The 26,806-nt window shown below is 38.6% G+C and overlaps 1 protein-coding gene across 7 annotated transcripts in view; it reads left to right on the top strand.

The window, feature by feature from the left end:
- LOC126278000 (uncharacterized) overlaps nucleotides 1-26,806 on the top strand; it is a 269,064-nt gene that overhangs the window by 164,848 nt on the left and 77,410 nt on the right. For all 7 annotated transcript variants that reach the window (XM_049977688.1, XM_049977683.1, XM_049977689.1 and 4 more), the window contains 4 exons: nucleotides 3,735-3,925; nucleotides 5,868-6,003; nucleotides 12,795-12,864; nucleotides 20,022-20,071. In XM_049977688.1, the coding sequence (XP_049833645.1) occupies nucleotides 3,735-3,925; nucleotides 5,868-6,003; nucleotides 12,795-12,864; nucleotides 20,022-20,071 (447 nt within the window). The remainder of the gene's footprint in view (nucleotides 1-3,734; nucleotides 3,926-5,867; nucleotides 6,004-12,794; nucleotides 12,865-20,021; nucleotides 20,072-26,806) is intronic.

Below are 26,806 nucleotides of genomic sequence, written 5' to 3'. Positions count from 1 at the left end.
ATTGATATCCCATCCTGGGCTTTCCATTTTTGCTTTTGTTCATAGTAGATTGATACTCTTCACAGGTAAACGGTCAGATTTTGTCGTCCTGATGGCACAATGTTTTGGCAGTCCAACTGTCCACCATCTTCACGTGAGATTGCAGGTGCACAATCACACCAGAACTGAGGTAATATTGGATACGGCTGCTTCTTTATATCACCTTGCCGCTAAAAACTAACAAAAGTGATGAATTGCAAATTAATAATGCAGCCAGTCGAAAACCAGACTGTTGTTGTTTTATATCTGAATAATAGGGTGTTACATCTTGCTTAAAGGAAAACCTTTGACTCCATTAATAATGTTATCAGATAATCTTATTTCAATGGATTCCTAAGTACACAATATCTGTAATGGGAATCCAGAGAAATAATTTGCATATCTTTGAATGACATATTATGCCTTTCATTGAGACAGTGTTCAGCAGTGTCAGTTTTTTTGGGCTGGAGAAAACGTGTGAGATGTTGATGTACAACACATTGGTCATGAAATGTATGAATAGTCTGTCCAATATGCCTTTCTGCAATGACAGGAAATTTTATATACCCCAGGCTTCCTCAGTCCAAAATCGTCTTTAACAGTTCCAAGAAGGACTCTAGGTTTGGCCAAAGGCAAAAGGACACTTTTAATATTGTATTTTCTGTGAATTCTTGAAATTCCGAAGTAGTACTCCCCATAAAGGGTAAAAAAGCATCTGATTTACAAGTGTCCATTGTTCGTTCACTTGGGGGTTCAGATTGAAAAGTGTGATCTGTTTCGTGATTAATGTATCCATTTTGCCCAAAAACAACCTTAAGATAATCCATTTCCTGCATTAAATTACCAAAATAGCATAAATTCTTTTGACCAAAACTCCTATGCATTGATGCAGTGAATGATAACTAGTAGCATGGAGGTATCGGTCTGTCTGCATCAGTGTACGGTATACATTGTGTCCCAAAGTTCCATTTTCGTTTTTGTGTACTAAAACATCCAAAAAAGGCAAATTGCCATCTTCAATTGCAGTTGAAAATTTGCTGCATGAATGAAGGCAGTTAAAATCATCTAAAAACTGATGAAGAGCTTCCATACCATGTGGCCAAATGATAAAAATATCATCCACATATCTCAAAAGAAAAAAAAAAGAAGTAGGTTTAAGAGAAGAAGTCCTGAGTGTGGTATATATAAGCAATATGTGGCATTTTTCACATATAAAATAACAGTAGTCTGGTTTTTGATTGGCTGCATCTTAATTTGCGATTCATAGCTTTTGTGGTGCTGTGATTGCCAGTGGTGCTGCAATTCTTCATTTCGTAGAGGGCAGCCCTTTCACTTCTTGTGCATACACTGCGATCTGTTCCCAGGTTATAAAGGAGCCACTGCGTCTGATGTCTCTGTTTTGGTATGACTGTGCATCTGCAATCTCCCCTGAAGATGATGCTGGTCGGACCATCGAAATATCATGTCGTCAATGCTGAAATCTGGCTGCATACCAATTAAGAGCATCAACATTTATTATTTTGGGAAATCTACTGAATCAGATGTTGCTGGTATACTTTACAGAACTAGCCAGCAGTGGATGAGTGTGTTACACTTTGGTGAAGGTATTCCTTCATGTTGGAATTTACAGAACATAATGTAGGAATGAGTCTCATGCCATAATAAGCCAGTTAGCACTTGTTTTTCATGCAGAATGAATGTTCCAGTCTTGTGTTGTATTGTTTGTGGGATTGTCTCATGCATGCTGATTTCTCCATGCTTGATTTTCTTCAAGTGGATTAATTTTCTGTGTTAATCTACATTTTTTTATTTACAACTTTTATTTCATTTCTTCATCCTGATTTTTTGGCATTTGAGTATAACGCAAACTTTGATGATTTTGAGCACTCAGAAACGTATAAAGTATTGACAAATTAATGACTTTGCAGGAAAGGTTTTTACATAATTATTTGTGCACTGGGTGGTTGGTTTTCAGTGCTGTGCATGTGTAGATGTCTGAGGAAGTGTCGAAAGTAAGCTAGTAGGCTCATTGTACATAGCTGCAGAAGTTGACTGCTTTTGCCACAGGTGTCTGTAGGAATTTTAAAGTAATGTTTAAATTTGCCCTGTTTTAAACAGCAGAAAACTGGCTCAAAGACAAACATGGGTAGCGTGCAAGGGATAAGTCCGTGCAGGCGCACTATCCTCTGTGCCCTCGGTGGCTCATATGGATAGAGCGTCTGCCATGTAGGCAGGAGAACCCAGGTTCGAGTCCCGGTCGGGGCACACATTTTCAATATGTCCCCAGTGGAATATATGAACGCCTGTTTGCAGCTAGGGTACCCATTTAATTATCATTTCAAACAGATACGGCATTCAAACTTATGTATGGTGTGCTTTTGTTGCCTACCATCCTGTTTCAGTTCTTTTCTATTGTAAATGTGTGGCAACTGTCTACAACCTTAACAGTATGTGCTTCATTTTCTCATTCTCCTCATTTAAGACAGCTGAATGTATACCTCAAATACTCTACAGTACTCAAGAATAGGTTGCCTGAGAGTCCTATACATAGTTTCATTTTAGTTGTGATAAATGTTTGTTTGTGCTGTCATTGATTTGTGTGTTCATTAAACTTGACATTGGTTTTATGACATTATCCAGAATAATTATTCACTATAGTTGAGAGGCTGTAGTTCAGTACTTTTGGTTTTGTTTGGTTTATACACACTATCTTACATTTGTTCACTTTGAATAAAAATTAAAATTGTTTAAGTTTTATTGCTTGTTTGTGTGGCCATCTTCCGCAGCAGCTGTTAACATCTGTTATTATGGCTTATCTGTCTTGAGCTGACTGCAACACAATTAAAAAGAATTACACCAGATGTGTTTCGCTTTTATTTACATAGCATCTTCTGTGGTATTCTGTAAATTGGATACACACTTTTGTACATTTATTTTTTGATTCTTTTAGGTTAAAAACAGCATTTTCTTTATGAAGTCAGTCTGTAAGCCACTTATGGTGTTTCTTTACATAGTCTGCAACTTCCCCTCTTGTTAGCTCTGGTCGATGTCGACAGACTTCATTTTACATCTGCAGTTTGGCATTTTGCATTATTTCCTGTGCTGCACTATTTGGAATTGACTTTCTTAACTGTTTTTCATTCAACACTGCTACAGTGTTTATGCCTATTCACTTGTTTTCATTCATGTTGTGAGTGTTGCCAACCTATGAAACAATTGTGTGTGTTTGTGTGTGTGTGTGTGTGTGTGTGTGTGTGTGTGTGTGTGTGTGTGTGTGTGAGAGAGAGAGAGAGAGAGAGAGAGAGAGAGAGAGAGATAGTGAAATTTTCTTTTATGTAGGTAGATACGTGAGAGGGGTGGTGGTGTTTTTTTCCTCCCCCCTCTCCAAGGGAGGGAGGAATGACAGGGATGGCCTGGGCAGTGATTATGACTATTGCATATATTTTTGAAGTTAATCATTTATGATAATTTCCTGTATAGTTTAAAAATCTTTATCTGACTCATCTCATTTACATACATGCGTGGTTTCAGAAAATACAAAATTTATATGTTATCAGTTGCGTGTGTGTGTGCGCATGTGTGCATGCATGCGCGTGTGCGTGTGCATGCATGCGCGTGTGCATGTGCATGCACATGGGTGCTTGCATGTTTTACTTTTATGCTATCATAGTTTCCGTCTTCTATAAATTAACATTTGACTTTCTTAAATCTTTTAGAGGATAGTGTGGCAACATTAAGGCAAGTTGCAGTCAGGATGCTTCCTTCAATGAAAACACTATGCAAACTCCCAGAAGATAAAAATCTTTTGGAGATGTTGGATTCAACTGTGAATCGACTACTTGAAGATTCTGATAGAGAGGTGCAGACTGTGGCAAAATCTGTGCACAGTAAATTGAAGGAAATTGAGGTAAGAATAAGAGTATTACATTATTTGTGAACTGGTGACTGTATACACTTAAACACATTAAATTTGAAACTACTTGGACTGTCCTGCATCTGGAGTGATATGTATCCTGGAATATTTGCAGATATTAACGATCATTTCTGGTTACATATCAGAACTACACAGTATTTTCCTTGTACTGTAGAACTAGCACCAGTGAGATAAAAGTTAGCAACCTTAAGATTAGTTTTTAAAGTGATTTTTTCCCCAGTCAGTAAAATGTTACTGGTACTTACCATCTTGTCCTGTTCAAATGGTGCAGAGTTTGAAGAAGTGTTGCCAGATAAAACTGGCATTAACGCTTGAGGCAAGCTAGCGTTTTTATTTGTAAAGTGAGTTCCACATTGGAAAACCAGAGCCAGTTCATTCTTCCATTTTTATCAAGTGCTCTTCATTCTTTCTTATGACAACACAACTTACAGAATGTTCAGTTTCAACAAAGAAGTAATTGCACACATTAATTCTGTAGAGTAAGATTGAAAAGTTTTTATATCAAACATTTCACACCATACATGTGATACCAAGACATTAAAAAAGCAACAGGCTTAACCTAAATAAGGAAATGACAATCTATAGTCTGATTAAAAAGTATCTAGTTGGAGGCCAGAACACCACATGCAAACTCTCTGCCACTGCCAATGCACCACAACGAACCATCAGTTGAATTTCAGGTTTCGAATAGTGTACTGTACACTCATAATGTGTTAGTGGACACTGCTGACAGCCCTTTTAACTGTCGCTGGCTGGAGCAGGCAAAACTGCATACTGTCTGAGTCTTAACCAAGGCACAGCAGACAGCTGACGTGAAAGTGTTCTTATACCATGTAACAAACATCATGCATCAAGTAGTTTTCATCAGACTGTAACACCTATTTCAAATTAATTTCTCTCTCTCTCTCTCTCTCTCTCTCTCTCTCTCTCTCTCTCTCACACACACACACACACACACACACACACACACACACACACACAGTGTGCCCTCTTAAGAGAAGATGGTTGAATAATCAAAAATGTTGTTAACAGTGTGTCATAGTGAAACAGCATTCACCAGAAAGAAGAAAAGAAGGAAGATTAGGGTTTAGGGAACTATAAATGCCAACATTACATCAGACTGTAGGTCATATGCCAATATTCCTCATTAACTTTCTTAGCTTTTGAAACCACTTGTACTGGTATCCTGAATAGCCTTTTTTAAATTAATAGTTCTGTTATGCACAATAAGATCTTTATTTGTTGTAATTTGTAAGCTGATATATAATAGAATATAATTAACAGTTTCAACAATTATTATTACAGACACTTGTTTGCTTCTGTGGTGTGCAGAGGCTCTTTCACTAATAACCCTCTGATTCTTAGGATGCAGTAGCCTGTATCATAGTTGTGGTATTTAAATCATCATTATCAGATATGTAATGGCTTGTATATACTTTACAAAAGTAAACGTTAATTGTAGAAACAGAGGTACTGTATTTATAAAGACATACAGGAGTCGTAACTGATGAATGCAAAATGTCTGAAACCCTAAACATTATTGAGCTAAGTAATGCTGAAAGCACAACTAATCATAATAATTTGCAATATTATAGCTTTGAGATAAATAAGGTTGTTGTATGCCATTTTTTTTAATTTTTGAAGGCTTGAGGCAATTAAAGGAATTGTTTAAATAAATCGACAAAAAGTAAACATATATAATGTGTGACAGTATTAGTTAAATAAAAAAAGGTTAGGTGTGTGTTGATTTCTTTGTCTTGTTGTGCTATACTGTAATTTAAGAATTTTTAAGATCTTAATAATAATGAGAAATCAGTTGTCGTTGAGGCCACTTGGATGTGGAGTTTGTGTCAGATAATCATTTGTTTTACTATGTCATGTGGAAAATGTTACAATATGTAGTTCGGGTTAACAGGTTGTAAAAGCAACAGATGAAGTGGATTTAATAGAAAAGCAGCGCGTGGAAGAAGAAATAGCAGTGGAACAAAAGGAACCCCCAGAAAGTTGGCTGCAGAGTGCATCACTTCTGTCTGGCATGATAAATAATGGGAGTAAGTTTTTTGGTTGTATTGAAATAAATATTTAATTTGTAATTTAAATTTCCATTTTGAATTTAATATATGTGGAAATTGTGTGTTGTGGAGAAGAATTTAGATATTTGTTACCGATATAAGACTACTACTTTCCTTGTTAACATTTGCATTAGTTACCCTGAGGAGGTGTCCATGAGTTCATGGGACCATAAGCCATTGGTTGATGATGGTTTTCAGATCTTTGCTCTTAGAAATTTTACATCTTATGTAGTACTTTTGCTCTTAACTAGGTATCAAATTCAGCTTGTACTTCACTTAATGTCAAGTCGTCGTCTTTTGCATTGATTTATGTTCTTTGAGAACAGGTGGCTTGCTTCAATAATTAAAACATGTACCAGTTACGTACAGTACCTGCATTTAATAGAATATCATAGCCATGGTAGAAGATTTGATGTCTCGAAGTCAGGGTGATACTGTGTGTTTTTTCTGAATTCATGCAGTGAATCCAGCCCAGATTTGATGTCACTCCTAAAATTTTCCTTGTGATATGTTTTATAACCCTTGTGACTGCATCAAAACTTGATCTGTGCATCCACAGCTAAAACCATTGAAATTAGAGTGCAAACAGAGGCTTACTGAGAGTCATTCTTTCCATGCATTATTCGTAATGCAACAGGAAAGTGCGACATTAGTATGTTGTCTGATGTACCCTCTGCCAGCCTCTGTAAGATGGTTGTTGAATGCTCAGTGAACTACTCCTTACTTGTACACAGATAACAGATATGTAGAATCAGGAAAAGTGCTTTACAGTGGTTCACAGATCACAGATAGAGAGTAATTGTATGTTCAAATTCAAGCAATTATTCCTCAAAATGGAAAACTATTTCCCAAGGAGTCTCAGAGGGTTTGACATTGGGTACCTATCAGCTTCTCTTCTACATAAAAGACCTACCACTTGTCATTGATGTTCATTCAGTTTTATTTGCTGATGATATATGAATTCCAATTCAATATGAGGTGCCTGAAAGAATCCCAGAAAGTGCGAGAAATACTTCAGAAAAAATTGACTCTTTGTTCCATCACAATAGACTAAAACTTAATGTAACTAAAACCAAAATGGTGCAATTTGAAACTATGTCATAAGAATGGAGTGAAATAAAAATAACTTGCAGTGGTCAGGATAATACAAAAACAAGGCACGTAAAGTTTTTAGACCTTAATATTGATAAAAATTTAAATTGGAAGGGACCCTTTAGTACTTAGCAAACAATCTGAAAAGCTTAGGATTTGCAATGTCTATTTTATCAAGTGCCAAAAGCATGGACACAAGAGAGGCAGTCTATCACTGCCACTTTGAGTCAGTTAGTCATTATGGTGTAATCTGAGTAAATCTAGCAAATGTCTCAAGAAAATAATTAGGAATGTGTGTGTTACCAAACAATGTGAACCCTGTTTGCCACAGTTAAAAAATTTAAAAATGCTATCCATTCCCTCCCTTTATGCATATGAGGTGCTATCCAAAATTTTCAGGACTAGTGCTGCCATCTGTTGAAAACCTTACCTTTGTACTAAAAGTCACCATCACCCTCCAAGTAATTCCTATCCGCATGTACACACCAGTGCCAGCGCTTCTGCCACTCGTTAAATGTTTTCTGGAAGTCCTGTTCTTTGAGGGTGTATATCACTGCCTGTATCCTCTCTAGAGTGTCGAACTGATGTCCTTTCAACCTGACTTTCAGTTTTGGAGATAGCACGAAGTTGCAGGGTGCCAAATCTGCCAAGTATGGTGGGTCGGGTACAACTGCCATGTTGTTTTTTGCCAAAAAGGTATTGGTGAGCAAGGACATGTGAGAGGGCGCGTTTTCGTGCTGCAGCAGCCAGTTCCCATGACGCCAAAGTTTGAGCCAACATCGCCGCACGTTTTCACGGAGCCTTTGCAAAACGTCACAGTAGTATGCATAATTCACTGTTTGGTTGGGTGGTATCAAAGAAAATGATGATCGTGCTCTTCAGTGTGAGCATCATCTTCGACGTCTGTACGGCTCAATCTCTGTCCCCCAAACACTTCTTGAATCATTGCAAGGGTCTCCATAGCACTTTTACTGAGATTCGCACAGAATTTTGATACACATGCGCTGTTCTGTTCGCGGATCCATCGTAAAATTGCCACATACCAAACACAGAGTATTATGGAAATCACTGTGGACACACAATGCATCCTCCCAGCTGAATGCCAGTCCTCCAAGCTGAATGCCACTCCGCACACTGACTCATCAGATATGCAGCTCTCACCACCTAGTGGTGCAAAGAACTACTACTCCTACTTTCCAGATTGCAGCACCAGTCCCGATAATTTTGGATTCCATCTCGTATGAAGAGTTTATTTTCACATATGAAAACCAACACAGACCTGACACTTTACCCGTTTCCACCACAATTACAGCACTTACCACAAAGATGAGTTGAAACTTGCAACACACTGTTTAAATAAATTTCCTTTATTTCACATCCATTAACACAAATTTTTATGTCCTGCGATTGCTGGTTTCGGTCAGCATTGACCATCTTCAAATCTGTTTTATAAAAACATGTCTTAATATACTGGAGCCATAGTGGCAACATCAAATGCTGAACATAAAATCAGCGCTAGCATTGTCAAACATATATAAATAATAATATACACAAGAATCGTCTTGTCAGCAGCATTTCTGTTCAAAAGAAACTGCCATACAATAGCCACAAAATGGTTGTGTTGCAAGTTTGTCAGATGTTGCTACTGTGACAGATGTCACTACTGTGACAGTAGCAACATCTTGGGAACTAGAAACACAGCCATTTTGTGCCTAGTATATAGCAGTTTGTTTTGAACAGTAGGTCTTGCCAATGAGATGACTATTGTGTATACTATTAAATAAGTTTGACAATGTGGCGCTGATTTTGTGTTCAGTGTTTGACGATAACACTACGGCTCCAGTTTTTATAAAACAGATATGAAGATGGTCATTGCTGACAGAAACTGACAGTCTGAGGACATAAAAATTTGTGACCATAAACGTGAAATAAAGGAAGTTTATTTTATTTTCAGACCACTGTTCAATTTGTGACTGTGTCACAGCTTGTGGAACACTGTTTAAAGCTCTATCCCCAAACACCAGAGTACATAGACTTAAAAATTTAGAATAAAACTAGGGAACCCGGCAATGCTTCCCAATTGCTACTTACGCATGGGATTGGATATGCGTCCTAATGTCCTTCTCCCCATCCCTTTGTCTATCTCGTCCTCTCTAACCTCTCTGTCCATATCCATCTTCCCCTTCTTTATATCCACTTCCTCTCCCTTTGCTATCCATCTCTTCTTTCCTCCTCTCTCTGAACTTATATATTGTTATTGCAAATGGAACCTTGATTAGGACTGGAAGTCGAAATGAATGGGATTCATTACACCCGGGGTATGAGAGACCTTTCCAGCTGCTGAATCTGTGAGGATAGTGGCATTAATGACAGTATTTACCATAGTAGTTAATCTGCAAACAGATAGGATTATTGTGTCAGCCATAAACACAACTTTCCTGTTTTCTGTTAAAAGATAACGGAACAGCACATTTTCACAGCACAGCTTAGCATGTTCTTTCTTGCAGCTGATTTAATGGGAAATGTTTGTTATATAATATGGCTATGTATCCAGTGTGTTGTCAGTCAGCCAGCCATTCAGTCAGTCAAGAAAGGTTCGTTCAACCAAATATTTCCTTTAATCTGTGTGAATTAAAGACCAGTTTCAGTAAGAATATGAGTTTATTGATCTTTTGGATCTGCAGCTCTTTTCTTTCTTTCCGTGTTTGCAGTTAAATTATAGGATGTAGTTTCTCCCTTTTTTGCAAACACACTGGTTTTTTCTTTTTACCCAAAAATGGGTAAAACACAAACACAATTTTTTTTCTTTTTACCCATTTTTGGGTAAAAAGAAAAAAAATTGTGTTTGCAAAAAGTGGAACCTATATCCTGTAATGAAGTAATTGAAGTGAAATAAATTGGAATTAATTTTTGCAGAGTCATAATGAATCGTGCCTGAGAAATTCTTATTTGACTGGCCTCCAAAAGCTGTTCAAGATTTTTGTCAGTCTAATTGACTTGATGATCATGTAGTTGGCTTGCATTGTGTGTACACCAACTGATATTTTGATGTCTCACTCGTGGGATTTTTTCCAAAGAAATAAACCACAAACTGAAATCGCAACACACCAAATTACCATGAAGTGACATCAATTCAATCTTTGCAACTCACCAAAGATATTATCACCATTGATAAAACACTTTAATATTACTTGTAATTGTATTTATTTTCCCAAAATATCAATATTCAATGTGGAATTTGTTGTAATTATGAAAACATGTGATACCAGACATGTCGGACTGAACGTATTTTTTTGTTATGAAAACGTGACAGCAGAACTATCAAACTGACCATTATATTTCTTTCATCGAGATTTTCATACAAAAATAAAATTCATATTTCCGACTTTTCTGGAGCATTTTTCAAAATTTTCATTCATACAAATCTTGTCCTGACAAAAATAAATCAGCCAAATCGTTCAAGCCGTTCTCAAGGGCTGACCTTCCATACATGTGGCAATTGATTTTTATTTATAGATATTAGAATAAAATGAGAGGCAGTAATATATTGAACATGGAGCACAGTACATTGTAAGCTCTTCTGGTGGAAAAGTGTTGTTCTATTGAAGAACTAGGCGAGGATATTTTCACGGTTTGGAAAAGGTAATTATATATTTTTTGTGTACTGAAAACTATAATAAATATTTGCATCACTATGTCTTAGAAACTTACATAAAATAAAGTAAACTTTTGTATTTATCCTAAAATTTTCATATCGTGAAACATTATAGAAGATTCTATATCACAAGATATATATATTCATTTCACATTGTAGACATAAATATAGAGCTGGAAAATTAAATCTGTTGGAGAAATGTCAAGATGTTAATATCTGGAGTGCCATTGTGAAAGAGTGTGTTATGGGGAAAGAACTGCACACGATCATGTTGAGACTTATGTGGAGATATTCTGAGATCCAGTACTGGAAATGAATTTAAGAATTTAACTCTGAACAAACACTAGATATCTATGAGAATTTTTTGAAGTGAATTTAAGATGCAACAAGATTACTTGGCAGATTGGTGTGTACGGAATCTGAGAATTTACAAATGAAGGAAAATTTGGATTTGACAATTTATTATCAACAAACTCATTAGAGATAAAGCACACACTAGGATAGGACAGGGACTAGGGAGGAAGTGTAGTTTACAAGGGAGTGTTGTTGGTATTCTCACTGCATTTGATTAGAATAAAAATGTTAGCTTTCAGTGATAACCTCCATTATCTGTGTCAGGAACAACTGCCAGAGATTGTGTTGATGCAGGTGAAGCTACTGGCATTACTGGAATCTGAACAACTTGGTAAAATTCTCTATAGTGTCTCAGTGTTGGAAGCCTGCTTCCATGCACTTAGATGATAGCTGCTGTCATATTTATTGTTCACATTATGATCCATGCTCTTTGATGACAGATTCCAGTAACATGATGCACGGAACAGTTATTTTTCCATGAAACATAATTGTATATTCATTTGTGAGCCCATGCTCAGCAACCACAGATTTTTTTGCATTTCACAATTTTCATTATGCCGTTGGTGTTCTACACAACATTTAGAAACTGTGAAGATTGAGTGACAGCTTCTGAACTTATAAGACATGTTACAAATTCCTCGGATCCTCAGACCAAGACTGTCCTTAACTGGCTGCAGATCCTCTTTTTCTCTTTTTGAGCAGTCAAAAATTGGTTTGTGTCTTGTCAGAACCTTACCTATTTTGCTAGATGGAGCCTTGCAGAAAGAATACAGGACGATAGTAGGATCTTACTGTAACTATTTAACATCTCCACATTTACTTTCTTGAAGAGTGTTACCATAATGCACTGATCTGGGTATTGATTTTAACCATAACAGTTTTATCTGTTTGTGACAAGGACCATGTATATTCTTATGTAAAATACGTGAAATACATGTTCCAGTATCTACACTCTCCACCCCTCCCCCTCCACCATCCTCCAAAGAGATCCTATTGTTGCTCTTTTCATATATCACATTTTCTGGGATGCCATGTTTATTTAGGCCAGAGTAGGGTAAGAAAGTTGACCCCTATTGGCAGTAAAGATATTTTCAAATTTTAAAAGATTGTTTCAGTTTTGTTTGTATGATTTTTCTTTGCTCTGTTTTTGTGATTTGTAAGTGAGACACCATTCATTGAAATGAATATTTTCTGAATTTACTTCTAATCAGAAAAAGAAGAAGAAATTCCATTGTAATTAGACACATCTTTAGCTGCTCCTCTGTCTTGCTTGCATTTATTTCTGATTCCACTGCTCAGTTCCTCTTATTAACAGTATCCTACTCATTTTTGCCTCTTGCCCTGGCCGCTCTCCTCTTTTTTAGACACAAAGTTATTCAATTCTATATTTCAAGCTCTTTGATTTTTTTAAAAATCGTATCTCCAATTTCACCCTTGCAAACTGTCTTCTTCTTCTTCTTGCAAATAACTATGTATCACTTTGTACTGCCATAGGAATACAGTTCATTTTATCACATGGTTCTCTGCTTAACTAAAATCCTTCAATAAGTAACAAAATCTATATCAGAATGTTAATTTTTACTTGAATCCCTCACTTGTTTGTTACAATATACATAAATATGACAAACCAGGCACACTTTGAATAATGGGAACATGTATTTTTCTACAGGGACAAGGGATTTGCAACCATTGTTGAAGATGTCAGTTACCATGCCAGTTGCCACACAGACAATTAGCACGTGAGTTAAACATTTTCTTATACAGCTAATAAAATTTTGGAATAACTTCTATGTATATATTTAGAAAAATGAAGCTAACTTCGGCACTTATCAACTTGTGCAGCTTTATTAATTCAAAAAACCTTTTCATATTGTACCTTTTAAAGTTGTATGCATAAGTTCAGCTTTTGTTTATGGAGAAGTGTGCTAAAGGGTTACTTGTGATGGTAGATTTGCATGCCTTATATGCTGCCCAATAGAGCGGTAAGTAAGTGCACGAATAAAATTGTATTAGAAATGGATGGAGGTCCCATTAATTGTGGCATGTGTGTGGGCTATGCAGTGATGTCGTAACAGAGTGTCGACAAGGAGGCCCAAAGCACAAACAAGCTAGGAGTTCGTTTCATCAGACTAAGTGAGAGGAAAGCCAACCGATTCAGCACTTCAACAACAGTGTGGAGCAGATAGAATGCTGTACCATAACAAAACTACATGCACTTTCAAGCATTATGGGCTCAGTGTGATCACTGCTAGTCAGCGCTAGGAATAAGATGGACTGATTGTAAAACTCTCATCAATAAATTCCTCCTGATAACAACATGGCACTGCCTCTGGTTGTAAAACTGGCATCTAGAGGTGGGCCTGACACATAACATTAGTGTCAGCAGTGGTTCTGGCACACTACATTGGTGACAGTAAGTGATTATGACATGCTGAATGGTACCAGGAGAATTGAATCCTACATACTGGGTGCCTGATGGGGATATGTTGAGTCAAAAGAACCTGCATAGTAACTTGAAAGTGACATTGTATAGGCCACAAGAGCCTGTAGACCTATCACAGTTCAGAGGTAGCTGTAAGGAATAATATTTATGACTGACTAGGTGCCAGTTTTGTATATTAAGGCAGTGCCAGCAACATGTGAAACTTGTAAACAGTTTGGCCATGGAGCACAGCAGTTCAGTGAATCTTGCTGGTATATGATGCATAGGAAAATTAGTGTAGTTACTTTTGTTTATTGATACTATATTTGTTTAAAGGGACCCCCCTTTTTCTGCAATGTAGTTCAGAATGGAGGTTACACAACAGCCAGGAGCATGTTTCATAATTTTGAGTTGAACTGTTGAAGTTTTGAAAAATCAAGTAGCCATGTTACTTTAGGATAAAAGAGAGTGGAGCCTGGCTAACAAAGAAATGCAAATGGAACTAGAAGCATTATGTGCAGCAACTGGGCTTGATGCAAGCACAAGGAGGGAATACCAAAATCATAGTTAACGTACCTATTCCATCCACTGATCCTATGGCAGCTAGTCGCATTACTCCTGTTTCTGCAAAAACTTAACGATACCTTAAACCTGGATATACTTTGCTCAGTAGACCAACTTGGAGTCCACTACTACAAGTTCACTGCCATTCAGCCATGGAGGGGACTTCTGATCTCCAAGCCTTGGTCCTGGTAGCCACAGCAGTGACTGACTGAGGATGGGGGCCAGACCAATCTTCCACAAATGAAGACTCAGTGCAGTCTCTGTCAATCAGTGCTGGGAGAAGATGAAGTGACTGTAAAACTCTCGCCAGTATATTTTTGATTGAATGACATTTCATTAGTGCCCGGCACTCCACAGGATCACTCACCCCCAATCTTTGCTTGGCCTGATAACAATATGATCTGATCTCAGGTTGTAACACACATGAAATCATTCACCTATCATTATACAGGACTTGCGATTGGTATTATATTGACCTCAGTTTATCAAAGGAAATTTAAAGAAAAATATTAGTCTACAAATTATACGCCAAATTTGAAAAATATGTGTCCAAGTGTGACACAAAACATACACAGTGTGATCAAAAGTATCTGGACACCTACCTGAAAATGACTTACAAGTTTGTGGCGCCCTCCATCGGTAATGCTGGAATTCAGTATGGTTCTGGCCCACTCTTAGCCTCGATGACAGCTTCCATTCTCACAGGCAAATGTTCAATCAGGTGCTAGAATGTTTCTTGGGGAATGGCAGCCCATTCTTCATGGAGTGCTGCACTGAGGAGAGGTATCAATGTTGGTCGGAGAGGCCTGGCATGAAGCTGGCATTCCAAAACATCCCAAAGGTGTTCTATAGGATTCAGGTCAGAACTCTGTGCAACCCAGCCCATTACAGGGATGTTATTGACATGTAACCACTCCGCCACAGGCAGTGCATTATGAACAGGTGCTTGATCATGTTGAAAGATGCAATCGCCCTGTCCAAATTGCTCTTAAACAATGGGGAGGAAGAAGGTGATAGTGCCATGAAAAACAACAAGGGGTGCAAGCCCCCTGCATGAGAAACACGACCACACCATTGCCTCCGAATTTTACTGTTGGCACTACACACACTAGCAGGCGACGTTCACCGGGCATTCGTCATACCCACATCCAGCCATCGGATCACCACATTGTGTGCCATGATTCGTCACTCCACACATTCAATCGCCCAATGTTTACACTCCTTACACCAAGCGAAGCATTGTTTGGCATTTACCGGCATGATATGTGACTTACAAGCAGCCGCTCGACTGTGAAATCATCGTTTTCTCACCTCCCGCCCAATTGTCATAGTACTTACAGTGGATCCTTTGCAGTTTGGAATTCCCATGTGATGACCTGAATAGCTGTCTGCCTGTTACACATTACGGCACTCTTCAACTGTTGGCACTCTCTGTCAGTCAACAGACGAGGTTGGCTGTATGCTTTTGTGCTGTATGTGTCCCTTCACATTTCCACTTCACTATCACATTGGAAACAGTGGACTTATGGATGTTTAGGAGTGTGGAAATCTCGCATACAGACATACGACACAAGTGACACCCAATCACCTGACCACATTCAATGTCCATGAGTTCCATGGAGTGACCTGTTCTGCTCTCTAATGATGTCTAATGACTGCTGAGGTCGCTAGTATGCAGTACCTGGCAGCAAAGTGCACCTAATATGAAAAATATATGTTTTTGGTATGTCTGGATACTTTTGATCACATAGTGTATGTGAATCATATGGAATAGTTCCAAACAAAGAGCATAGTGTAATATAGAGTGGCACAGATAAACCCAGCCCAAACCAGAATGCGAACGTGTGTGAGTAGCTCCACTAGCTTGTCAGTTTTTTTTGCCACCTTCCAACAGTAGTAGCATCTGAGTACTTCAGACGGAAAGTAGTCATTATAAACCATGTACTTCACTGCCATGCCTTACTCCATTGAAGAACGTCTGTTCATTGTTGAAGAATATGTGCGGCCTGAATCTGTCAAAGTTGTTCGTGACAATTTTCATAAAAAGAGTCCTGAAAGTAATATTCCTGCAAAATCAGTGATTCAGGATCTAGTAAGAAAGTGGCGTTCGACAGGCAGTGTTGTTAATTCAAAGAGAAATAAGGCACCGACTGTACGTACACTGAAGTTGTGGCAAACGTGACAGCACACATTGAAAGAAGTCCGTACAAGTCAACACGACGATTATCACAGCAATGTGGAATATCTTGCAGATCATGTCAACGCATCCTTCATGGCTTAAAAATGAAACCTTACCGTGTGAGTGTTGTTCAGCAAATAAAAGGAGGACAAGAGTAAGCGTACACATTACTGTAATTGGTTGCTGCAAAATGTCGCTGGGGGACATCTTGATCCGTTCCTCCCTTTTTCGACGGATGAAGTTTGGTTTCATCTTTTGGGTTACGTTAATTCACAAAACACAAGACACTAGGCTACAGAGAATCCCCATGGCATGCTGAAAAAGCCGTTATACAATTTAAAAATTGGTGTATGGTGTACTGTATCTGTTAACAGAATTATTAGGCCATTGTTCTTCAATGAAACTGTCAACACACTTGTTTACTTGCAACTTCACAATGAATTTTTGGCTCTGTTAACTCCAAATGAAAAATGTTGTGCATATTTCCAGCAAGATGGGGCAACATCTCATATGTCAGATTTGTCCTTATCTCGTATACATAATGATTTTACAGAAGAGAGGACCATTAGTAAGGGCTTGTGACCATCCTGCTCTCCTGACTTGTTACCATGTGACTTTTACCTCTGGGGATTTCTAAAGGCTAGAGTCTACAGCAGCAATCCCAGAACATTTGACACATTAAAAAACAACGTATGTGAAGAAATTTCGAACAGGCCTCAAAGAGTACTGAAAAGTGTTTTCCTTAACATGCTTTGATGTGCACAACTTTGCTTGGATGTTGGCAGAGAAAATTTTGAACAGAGACTTTAAATTCCTTTGTAAAATATGATTGTTAAACTAATAAAAGTAAATCTGTTACTTAAACTGTTAATTACATAGTCAATAGTGAAACTGTACAATAAAAATGTAAGAAAGTGATGATGTACATTGATTTTCTTCATTCATATTCCTTTCAGTGCAGGGGCCAGTTTTATGTGCTCCACTCTGTATGACATAACTAACGCTAATAAGGGATGTGGTTAACCTGGAAAACAATACTTCACATACAAAAATATGTAATACTTGTAATTGTTATGTCTATGAACATGTAAGAAGTATATAAGCCTTTCTTGTGAAGCTGATCTCAGCACAGAAACATTACAGGGGAAAGAAATTTCAGTGGCATTGTATTTATATGACATGCCAGTTTTATACTATATTGCAGCGCCAATGACTATGTAAACGATCATTAGTTGTTTGATTTCTTAAACAAGTGAAAGGGTGCCTATATTTTAAATTAATGCTGCTTATGTAGAGCTGTTTAACCGAAAGGTTGGTTTGGCCATCACAGTGATCTGCAAGGCATTGTAGTGATATCCTCAGACCTTTGAACTGACCTACTCATCAAGATATATGTAATTTAATTGGATAGATAAAAAAAAATCTACTCACTAAGCGGCTGCAGGAGAACACACATATAAAGGTACTAAACTTTGCAAGCATTCAAAGCCACTGGCTCCTTCTTCTGGTAGAAGGGCTGAAGGGGAAGGAAGAGGTGTGAAGGAAAAGAACTGGCAGTGTTTACGAAAGGGGTACCTTTATATGTGTGTTCTCATGTACCACCTGGTGAATGGATTTTCCATCTATCCAGTTACCTTATATTTTCAGAAACTGATGATTTTCATTGCTACCTCATGATATATGGGAACTTACAGTTTAAAAATCCTAGGGGTGACTTCAGAATGTTGTCACTGAGTTGCTAAGATACACTTTCATTTAAGTATTGGCTCATTGACTTACATGTGCAGATGGCGGAAACAGTTGGGTGGAGGGTGTGGAGGACAGCAGGTTGTCTTAGGCTGAGACTGGGATGATTTTAGGAATGGAGAGTATTTTGCAATGATAACTCCCATCTTCACAGTTCATAAAAGCTGGAGGAGGGAAGGATCCCGATGGCCCAGGTTGTGAAGCAGCCATTGAAATCAAACATGTTATGCCACAGGGTGGTCCACTTCACTCTTGGCCACAGCTTGGAGGTAACCATTCATCCTGGTGGAGAGCTGATTGTAGTTGTACCAGTATAAAAAGCTGTGCAATGATTACAGCAGGACCTCTTTCACATGTGGCCTACCTGTGATGGTGCAGGATAGGCCTGTGACGGGTGGAAGTGCTGGGTGAATGGATTGGACAGATCATGCACCTGGGTCTTCCACAGGGGTATGATCGCTGTGCAAGGGGTTGTGACTGCGAGTAGTAAAAGGATGGAATTGGATGTTGTAGAGATTGGGTGGGTAGTGGATCACTTCTTTCGGAGGGGTGAGAAGAATGTTGGGTGGGATGTCCCTCATAATGTCAGTGTATGATATTAGATAATCAGAGTCCGCATGAAGGCTGTGGTCCAAAGAAAGATGTCTGTTCTGCTCAAGGTCTGGATCACAAGAGAGTGAAGCAACTGTGCCTGCAGTGCAGAATCATCCAGAATGCACACACATGACATATATCCCACATTGACTATTGGCTAAAGCCAATGGCATGTATTCACTAGCAGTTTCAGCAGGGGCCTCAAGGTGTTTCTTATCAGAAACTTTAATGGGACATGCCTCAGTTCTGAAAGACAGGCAACTTGAGTCACATAGATACAATCGAAGTTTCTCTAGGAGAAAACTTGTAAAGATCTGTTTGGGGCTTTGAAGTAAATTTTGTAACCAATTCCCTAAAATATTCCTTCACTGGCTTTCACTTTGTAAATGACATGTTTGTGTGAGGTGTGCTTGCTTACGTGAATGTGTGTGTGTGTGTTTTTTTGTAAATATGGCTTAGGCCAAAAGCTTATATATGACAGTCTTTTCATCATGTCTGTTTGCAACTCAACTTGTCATCTTTATGGTAAGTAGCAATCTGTCCTTCTCATAATATTGTTGACCTACCTTGTGGAATTATTTTCTGGCTAAACCACAAGGAATTTTACGTCATGTCTGGCGCTCAGTGTATTACAATTAATGTCCGCTTCTGGCACTATAAGGTCATTAAGCTAGTATTAAACTGCGTAATATTAGTCTTTGTGAGCTTAAGCCTAAAACTGTTAGCTGTGAACCACGTGTATGCCTGTTCATCTAGTAACTGAACTGTGTCTGCAAGTGTTTGTTTGATCCTTGATTAGTGTATTTGTGTCATCGGCAAATGTTTTAGTTTCTGGCTTTAAAGCCACTGGAAAATAATTTATGTTGGTTAGAAACAAGAGTGGACCCAGTATTGATCCTTGTGACTACACATTACTTTCACCCATTCCAAGGTTATTTTCATGTCTGCGGTACCATCTGCTAAGAGACCCTCAACCTTCTTTTATGAAGGTAAGATTCCATCCATACAAGGGTGTGCCATTAATGCCATATCACTGTAGTTTGCCAAGTAGAAGTTGGTGGTCCACACAATGAAAGCTTTGTCAGGACTTTCACATAATCACCACAGAGAATAAAAATGCAGTTTTACTCCTCAAGAAGTGATGTTGGACCCTGTAACTTCAGTGTTCTCTGACATCATTAAATCACATTTTAGGAAATTGATTTCTATCCTTAATTTGTTTCTGAAGACTCTCTCTATAATGCCTTGAAGTTTGTTGGTGTATTTTTGGTGAACCATGTATATGCCACATGAGTTTCTATGGTAGAATTACATACTTTACTTTGAATAAAAGTTATTCCTTTTGATATTATGTAAACCTTAAAACCATTCATGAAATGTCTTTGTTGCAGGATAAATGATTTACTATTAGCAACACAAGACCTTACTTTGACACAGTCCAGTAAGTATTCTTCTTGTACATCTCATTGTTCTGATTTTGTTATTGTTATTATTCACTGTGTTTCTGAATGCTTAAAGTTGTTATATGCAGTTATGTTTGTTTATAAGCATCTGAACAGTCACAAAATGATAGTATTATCACTTTGGGGTATAATAATGTATGGAACGTTCTGGTTGAGAATTATGAATTATTTAGGATTAAAGGAGACAATTCACCAAAAGGCGGAAGCGCTGTGTTGTCGACAGATACACAAATAAAAGGTACAGAGCTTGCTAACTTTCAGGATGAACCTTCTTTTTCAAGCTTGTAGGACACACACACACACACACACTCTCTCTCTCTCTCTCTCTCTCTCTCTCTCTCTCTCTCTCTCTCTCTCTCTCTCTCTCCCTGCCTTCCGCCTCTCTCCATGTCTCACCCCACTCCACCCTGCATCCCCAGCCCACCTCAGTCCACTCACTATACGCCAGGGAAGAACTGGCAGTCAACTGAACACAATGTAGGAAGATAGGTGAGTGTGTGTGAGTGTATGTGGTGTTTTGTGCATGTTTTCCCTACAAGCTTGAAAAAGGAAGTTCATTTCAAAAGCCGGCAAAGCTCTGTATCTTTTGTTTGTGTACCTATCGACAACACAGTGTTTCTGCCTTTCGGTGAGCTGTCTCCTTTATTACTAAATTATTAGTAATATCACTATTATATTCAGATTTCGTTTTCTGTATAACAGCACCTAAATTTAGATATTTGTGTATTTATTGTAGAGTTTTCATGCATTTTTGCACAAATCTTTCTGCAGATTTCATGGAACTTATTCTGTAGTATTGTTTTCTTGTCTTTATAAATATCCATAACATGTTTCAGATGTAAATCAGTTAATATAAATACAATGAATTATTAAACTTATTACTGGAGCAGAATCGGCCATGAACGTCATTAATTACTCAAGGCTAAGCCTTTTTTTAGGATGATGCCACATAGGAAGTATTTCTGTTCTGCTTGTGGAAGTTCACTAAGATGCTCAGTTTCCTTCAGTAAATGAGGACTGCAAATAAGAAGATGCAGTTAGTTTACTTCATCAAAGTATTAAAGAAATAATAGGCAAAGTAGTTGAGCTGCTAATTTATCTGTGTCTCAGAACATCATTTACATAGCAAAGAAATAATAAGGCTTCCTTTGGAGAGGTACATCTTGTCTGATTTGTGTGCAAGGAGTTCATTGCAGAATGGAGGTGATGTGTTCTGTGTAATACACACACTCAGTAACTGATTGTTTCAGGCTGTAGTCAATTAGCATTTATCTTCATTCCACACCAAAATGCAGAAATACAAACAAACTTGTACAGCATTGACTGGACTAAACTTGTTCAGAATTGACTTAGTGTGCCGACTAGACTTAACAAATTAATGATTGATAAACAATAATCACCATTTAGTCTTTCCATGAAAGCACTTGAAAGATTGTAAGTTCCACAGAAGGAATTACGAAGGCAGGTATCATTGAACTTATTTACAAAAGGGATAATAAGTCTTATGTTCAGTTAGCACTGACCCTTATTCAGTAAGTGCGAAAAAGTAGAAGTCCTTTCAGTAGTACAGTGCTGGTAACTACTGTTGATGGTCTAAATTCTACTCAAGAATACCAGTCTTTGGGCACCAAGTCCAAGGGGGGCAAGTTGGAGGAGGTGAAGTTCCTTGGGCAATGGCTGGCTGCTTGTAGTGACAGCGGTACAGTATCCTCCAGATTGGGCTGCTGCCAGAACTGCAGGATATACAGGGTGAAAAGCATTTAAACCGACAAACTCTGGGAGGTTGTAGGGGACATCAAAACAATATTTTTCCCTAATATCATTTTTTCCTATGAGGAGTATTTAAACCGGTAGAGGAAGATTTCTCTGGCAGCAAATTAATTAAACCAACAGACACTTTTCCATTTTTTATGACCAAGAGACAACACATTAACACAACCCAATTTCAGTTACAGTAGATTTTCAAAAATGCCTCCATTGACAAATAAACAAAGGTTACACCATCGGATCGTGTTCTGTCTGACATGGGCAAAAACCCCAGGAGTATCCTGAATTGTTTCTGCTGCTGCTACTATCTGGGCAACCACATCCTCTTCTGGTGCAACAGGGGATGCATAAACAAGGTTGTGCATCTCTCCCCACACAAAAAAGTCCAGAGGGGACATATCTGGGGATCGAGCAGGCCATGGTACAGGACCACCTCTGCCAATCCATGTTTCTGGGAATCGTCGGTCCAGGAATCAAAGCACATGGCAACTGAAATGTGCTGATGCCCTGTCATGTTGGAACCACATGCATTGTCTTGTAGGGAGCGGGACGTCTTCCAGCAATTCTGGCAATGCTCTGGTGAGAAAATTGTAATAGTGCTTGCCATTTAATGGCCCAGGTAGCAAATACGGCTCAATTAAACAGTCCCCAACAACACTCTCCCACACATTAACAAAGAACTGCACTTGATGACCACTAGTAACTGTGGCGTGTGGGTTATCCTCACTCCAAACATGCGAATTGTGCATGTTGAAGACTCCATCATGCCTGAACTTTGCTTAATTGGTAAAGAACACAGAGGATGGAAATGTAGGATGCATTTCACACTGTTCCAGGTACCACTGTGAAAACTGTGCTCTGGGTGGATAACCAACTGGTTCCAGGTTGTGGACATGCTGTAAGTGAAATGGACATAACAATTACTCTCGAAGGACTGTTCTTACATTCGTCTAATTCGTCCCCATGTTACATGCAATTGCACAAGTGCTGATTGAAGGATCCCACTCCACTTGCTGCAAGACAGCTTCCTCAAATTGCAGCATTCTTACTGTGCGACGGCATCCTTGTCCAGGTAATCTGCTAAATGACCCAGTCTCATGCAGACATTGGTACACAGCAACTAAGGTCGTATGATGCAGGATACGGCGATTAGGATATTGTTGTTGATAAACCCGCTGTGTAGCTCGTCCGTTGTAGTGCGCTATGTAGTTTGCACCAACCATATCAGTGTACTCACTCCAGGTGTATCGCTCCATTAGTAAACAGAGACAATGCACATGGACAGCAGTTGCCTATAACTGAAGAGTGTAATACACCCTCTAACAGGGGCAGATTGTAATACGGCCTCTAACAACTGAAGAGTGTAATATGGCCTCCACCGGTTTAAATAATCCTCATAGGACCAGCCACGGTGGCCGAGCGGTTCTAGGCGCTTCAGTCCAGAACCGCGCGACTGCTACGGTCGCAGGTTCGAATCCTGCCTCGGGCATGGATGTGTGTGATGTCCTTAGGTTAGTTAGGTTTAAGTAGTTCTAAGTTCTAGGGGACTGATGACCTCAGATGTTAAGTCCCATAGTGCTCAGAGCCATTTGAACCATTTGAACGAATCCTCATAGGAGAAAATGACATTAGGGAAAAATATTTGTTTTGATGACCCCTACAACCTCCCAGAGTTTGTCAGTTTTTAAATACTTTTCACCCTGTAGATCCTGGTGGTCGCTCTTCTTCGGGATTACTTGCAGTGGCTTAGTGGACTGAACTGGCAGAAAGTGGCTGGGCACTGTTTTTAATACACGTCTAGCGGAGTGATATTTGCTCAATGCTTGGATGGCACATGATTTATGAAGGCAAAGTAATGCTTCCAATTGTAGTACTGTTGTCTGGGATGTGCATGCTGCTGGTCTCAAGGCTGGCAACTCTCATGGTGAAACTAGCAGTGCAAGTTTCCATGATGCTGGCTGTAGTTCCACTTCAGAACAAACCAGTGTATTTTGGACACAGTCCCCCTTGTGGTTGATATGCTATGCCTGTTATGCTGTTGCCAGCAAGGTCTGCCAAGGGAGTGTCTTCTGTGGAGCTGGAGTATGGGCATCTCACATACTATGCCAGTAATGTGTGTAGCTGTGGCCCAAGGCGAAAGGCTCGGATATTTCAGGAGTGGCCATATACACCAAAGGTAAATCAAGAGACTTGACACATCAAAACATTGTCAAAACCAAATATTTGAAGGTTGTGTGGAGACGTTTGAATTTTCAGTGAAATTTTTTTGTATTATAGTCCTGTGTAGATCCCCTATTTCAGACAATAGAGTTTTCCTCTGCAGCCTTGACACTGTGATAGATACGATCCTCAAGTTGTGTGTGGATTTCAGTACAGAACTTTCTAAATGATTCCCGAAAGCAAAGAATTTTACAACTAGAGTTCTGGGAAGCAGCAGCACAATCACAAATAATATCTTTATATATTGCTTTCTAGTTGATCAGCAAACTATGAAAAAAATTAATAACGAATTCTCAGACCATTACGAACAGATAGTAATTTTGAAACGAATCAAGGTAGAGTCAGACTGCAAAGCAGGAAACAAAATATTTAGAGATAAGAATCCACTAGGAACACAAGACATCTAAAGCCATACTCAAAGGGCTGCCTTGACAAGAAGACTGCACTACAAATGGCTTGAACAACAAATATAATATATTTTGTCAAACTTGTATCATGTTCGTTTACAGTGCAGACACATATGCAGTGATAGTAAGCAACCAATTTGGATAACTGTTGCTATTAGCATTTAATGTAGGAGGAAATGGGAGTTATATCATAATATGAAGGATGGGCATAGCCCAGTAACAGAATTGTACTATGGATAATACTGCAAACTGCTGAGACAATCTCAAATGTTGTATTTCACCTAGAGAACAGAAGTCCCTCCGAAAAAAATTAAAACTACACTGCTCAAAAAAAAAAAAAAAAAAAAAAAAAAAAAAAAAAAAAAAAAAAAAATAATAATAATAATAATAATAATAATAATAAAATAAATAAATAAATAAATAAATAAAAATAGTACCCCTAGTAACAGCATTTTATTACAAATAATATTTCAAAGTGCTGAGATAGGATGAAACAATGTATTACAATAAGAGAATAGAAATTTTTCTGAAATAATTACAACTGCAGTGTGGGAAAAGATAGTACATGTGGAAAGATGATGTTGATCTTGATCTGATGATGGCATATGCTACCTGGGGGATATTAAATGTGTTTATAATGGTGTCAACGTCATCTGACAACAATAGCATAGTGGCATAGCGGCCAGAGTGCCATCTTGTCTACCATTTAATAAGGAATCTTCACAGCCAGAAGGCTCAGTGTGGTGCAGATTTGTGAAGCAAGCAGACAACCATGCTTCCTGCAACCAACTGAGCAAGTTCAAAAGCAGTCAAATTGTGACCTTCCGATTGGCGGGATGGTCCTTTTGGAGAATTGCCACACAAGTTGGATGTGCTGCATCACTTCTGCTAAGATGCTGGTGTCAGTGGTCCCGTGAATATTGTCACACCCATAGATGTATTTTGGATGTCCATACTGCAGAGATGCCCGCTAGCATTGTCGTATTGTGAGGGCAGCAGTGGCAGATAGTACATTTACCACAGCACAGATAAGATGGCTTGTGAGCCCAGACATGTCAACATGAACTGTTGCAAACCAGTTATTAGTAATGGGACTACAGGCACACACATCTCTAGCCCCTCTTCCACACAAGCCACAACATCGATGTGCACAACTCCACTGTTGCTGTCAGAGGATCACTTGGAAGATGGAAGGGCATGCTGTGGTCTTCAGCAATGAAAGCAGGTTCTGCCTGCATGCAAGTGATAATTGTTTGTGCGTACGATGTAGAGCTTGTGGGAATTGTCTCATAAGAGTGCATTTGTCCAAGACACAATAGCCCCACCCTTATGGTAGGGGATGTATTAAGTTACAGTTCTAGTCCATCTCTGGCGTTTCTGGAGGAGACATTAACCAGTGTTTAGTACATGCAGAAAGATGTTAGACCTGTTATTTTGCTGTTTATGCAACAGGAAGGTAATGTGTTTGTTCCAACAGGATAATGCTTATTCATACACTGCCTGTGAAACTCAATGTGTTCTGCAAGACATACAGCATCTTTTTAGGACAACATGATTTCCAGACTAATCTGTAATTGAGCATGTGTGGGATGTTATGGGATGAGAAGTGACTCGTGCAACTCGTCAACCAACAACTCTTACGAAACTACACAAACAGGTCAAGCAGGTGTTGCATAACATATCCCAGGACAGAATTTGCCATCTATATAATCGACCGGATGCCAGAGTAACCAATTGCACTGCCACCGGTGGAAGCTACATCATGTGCTAGTATGGGTGTTTCAGCATGGATCAATACCTAGTGCCTCAGAACCACTTGTGCTATTGATCTGCAAATGTAATCATTTCTTGTGCACTACATGCTCTGCTGCAAAAATAAACTTGAGTGAATTGGAAACTTCTGAAAGGGTATACTAAGTTTTTATTCCAACAGTGTATATGGTCTGTTGTGAAAGAGGTATCTGGACAGAACATGGGTACTCAGTATAACATGTCTATCTTAAGTGAGAATAAAACTGTTAGTGATCTACCAGAGTTGTGTAGAATATTTAACAATCACTTCTTGTGAAAAATCAGCAAGATAAATCAAAATGTTATTGGTAGTACAGGTAACTGTGTAGAACTATTGAAACTTTATATGCAACTACAGGAAACAGCCAAAGACAAAACTAAATCAATTATTGCATCATTAAAAAGTAAAGTTTCCCACAGGTATTATGAAATTTCAAGTGCTATTAAGATTAGTTTACCATACATTAATTCTGTACTTGAGTAATCTGTTCAATGAACCTGTCAGGTGCGGTCAGTTTCGTAAGAGAC

This window comes from Schistocerca gregaria, chromosome 6 (genome assembly GCF_023897955.1).
Source record: "Schistocerca gregaria isolate iqSchGreg1 chromosome 6, iqSchGreg1.2, whole genome shotgun sequence".
NCBI classification, from domain to species: domain Eukaryota; kingdom Metazoa; phylum Arthropoda; class Insecta; order Orthoptera; family Acrididae; genus Schistocerca; species Schistocerca gregaria.
Note: the sequence above shows the minus strand (reverse complement) of the source record. Positions and strands in the feature narration are given on the sequence as shown.